Here is a 2,401-nt window from a genome sequence, read left to right as displayed (position 1 = left end):
TGCTGCTGCTGCTGCTGCTGCTGCTGTCGCCCGCGAAGGACAGCACGGACTGGATGGAGCGCGAGCGCTGCGGCAGCAGCTGCTGCCGCAGCTCCCTGTAGGGGCTGCTGCTGCTGCAGCCGTTGTTGCTGCTGCTGCTGCCGAGCGCCTCCGCGCTCTGCTGCCGCTGCAGCAGCTGCAGCAGGTCCCTGCTGCTGCTGCGCAGCAGCTTGCCCTCGACGCCGTCGCCCTTGCTGCCCCAGCTGTCTCCGTGCTGCAGCAGCAGCCCGGCGGGGCCGAGACCTGCTGCTGCTGCTGCGTCGCTGCTGCTGCTGGCTTCGGCGTGCTGCAGCTGCTGCAGGTCGTCGAGGACGGGCCGCTTGCGCTTGGCGGGGGCGGCCGTTTCTGCTGCTGCTTCTGCTGCTGCTGCTGCTGCTGCAGCGCGGGGCGGACTTTGCTGCGGGCGAATGGGAATGAAGTCATTAAAAGCTGCGACGTAGTCGGGCCACTCTGCTGCCTTCCTGGGGGGCTGCTGCAGCGCAGCAACCCAGGCGGCTTCGCGCTGCTGCTGCTGCTGCTGCTGCTGCTGCGCGTGGGCGCGGGGCCCCAGGCCCCCCCCCCGCTGCTGCAGACACCCCATCACGTGCTGCGGCAAACTGTAAACTGCTGGCAGCAAAGAAGACTCCAGAGAAGCCACTGCAGCAAGAGCAGCAGCAAGCAGCTGCAGCCGCGCCAAGCAGCTAGCTAGCTGCTGCCGCAAACAAGACACACTAAACTCCACGCCCACGCTGCAGAGGGCCAGCGCGCTGCGCGCAGCAAGCGGCAGCGCAGCGCCAATCCTGCAGCACAAACCCTAAACCCTAAACCCTAAACCCTAAACCCTAAACCCTGGCCTTGAGGGGCGCCCGGGAGCTGCGGGCTGCGCGGCTTGCTGGGGGGTTCAAACCCTGCGGGTGGTTTACGGGGAGCAGCGCGGCGGTCCACAAACCCTAAACCCTAAACCCTAAACCCTCACCGCCGCCGATCGCTGCCTTGCCAGGCCCTGAGGGGCAGCAGCTGCCGCAGCAGCAGCTCCGTGTGCTGCAGCAGCGTGGAGAGCCAGGGGTCAGCAACAGCAGCAAGAAAGGGACTTGCCTCCGCGAGCTGCTGCTGCTGCTGCTGCTGCTCCTCAGCCCCGCTGCGCGTCTCCTGCAGCAGCTGCCGTGCTGCAGCAGCAACGCTGCTCATGCTGAGGTCTTTGTAGCGCCCCACAGAAGGGACAACAGCAGGTCTGTAGAGTTCATAGAGACAGGGCCTTGCTGCTGCTGCTGCTGCTGCTGCTGCTGTGTCTGCTGCTGCTGCTTCGAGCTTGACCGCCGCGGCGGCTGCTGCGTCTCTGCTGCTGCTGCCCGCGGGGCCCCCGGGGGCCTCGCCGCCGGCGTAAGCTGCTGCCTGCTGCTGCAGCACGTGGGAGACTGCAGCAGCAGCAACGTTGCTGCTGCTGCTGCCGTACGCCGAAAGGGGGGCCAAACCCCCTGCAACAGCAGCAGCAGGAGACACTCTGTAAGCTGGAAAGTGCTGCTGGTTCTGCTGCGCCCCCTGGTGGCTGAACTTCTCGGGGCAAAGAGTGAAGAGAGAGAGAGAGAAGTGCAGCAGCAAACCATCGCGCAGCAGCGCCTCCTGCTGCTGCTGCTGCTGCTGCAGCTGCTGCAGCTGCGCCTCCAGCCGGCTGCACCACAGCACCCGCTGCTGCAGCGAGCCGAGGAAGTCCGAGACCGTGAGGTCGTCCAGGAAGCACTCGAAGCTGTTGCTGCTGCCGCTGCCGCTGCTGCTGCTGCTGCTGCTGAGCGCAGCAGCAGCAGCAGCAGCACTCACGCTTGCTGGCAGCAACTCCGGCAGCTTCTCAGAACCCCACAAACGGGCCTCCTTTACTGCGCCCCCGGGGGCCCCCATAAGACTATAATGGAAAGTGCAGAGTTCAGCTTGGGCCTTTTGGCGCAGCAGCAGCTCGCGCTGCTGCTGCAGCGCCTCGTGCTGCTGCTGCTGCTGCTGCTCCTCGTCCTCGGGCTCGCCCGGCGGCCTGTAGTGCCCCGGCGCCGCGTGCTGCTGCTGCTGCTGCTGCTCCTGCTCCCCCGGCGGCCTGTAGTGCCCCGGCGCCTGCTGCTGCAGCAGCGGCGACTGCAGCAGCTGCTGCAGCGGCTGGCTCAGGAGCTGCTCCATTACTGTACAAAGGGCGAGACGCTGCTGCTGCTGCCCCCGCCGCCGCTGCTGCTGCTGCCAGCGCTGCTGCTGCTGCTGCTGCAGCTGTTGGTGCTACGGCTACGCCTGCACGGCTATGGGCTCACGAGCAGAAAAGCTGGGACCCGCAGCAATCACCTTGAGTTCATTGCTCCAGCCGTGCCGTCGCTGCTGCTGCCGCTGCTGCTGCTGCTGCTGCTGCCGC

The 2,401-nt window shown here is 66.8% G+C and overlaps 1 protein-coding gene across 1 annotated transcript in view; it reads right to left on the bottom strand.

Moving 5' to 3' along the window:
- ETH_00016515 (uncharacterized protein) overlaps positions 1-2,178 on the bottom strand; it is a gene marked incomplete at both ends in the record, with an annotated part of 3,746 nt that extends 1,568 nt beyond the window's left edge. The window contains 2 exons of the mRNA XM_013373530.1: positions 47-818; positions 995-2,178. Coding sequence (XP_013228984.1) covers positions 47-818; positions 995-2,178 — 1,956 coding nt within the window. The remainder of the gene's footprint in view (positions 1-46; positions 819-994) is intronic.
- Between the last annotated feature and the right edge of the window lie 223 nt (positions 2,179-2,401).

This window comes from Eimeria tenella, genomic scaffold (assembly GCF_000499545.2).
Source record: "Eimeria tenella Houghton genomic scaffold, Eth_scaff150, whole genome shotgun sequence".
Classification (NCBI taxonomy): domain Eukaryota; phylum Apicomplexa; class Conoidasida; order Eucoccidiorida; family Eimeriidae; genus Eimeria; species Eimeria tenella.
The sequence above is the reverse complement of the archived record's forward strand: the minus strand, read 5'-3'. Positions and strand labels throughout refer to the sequence as shown.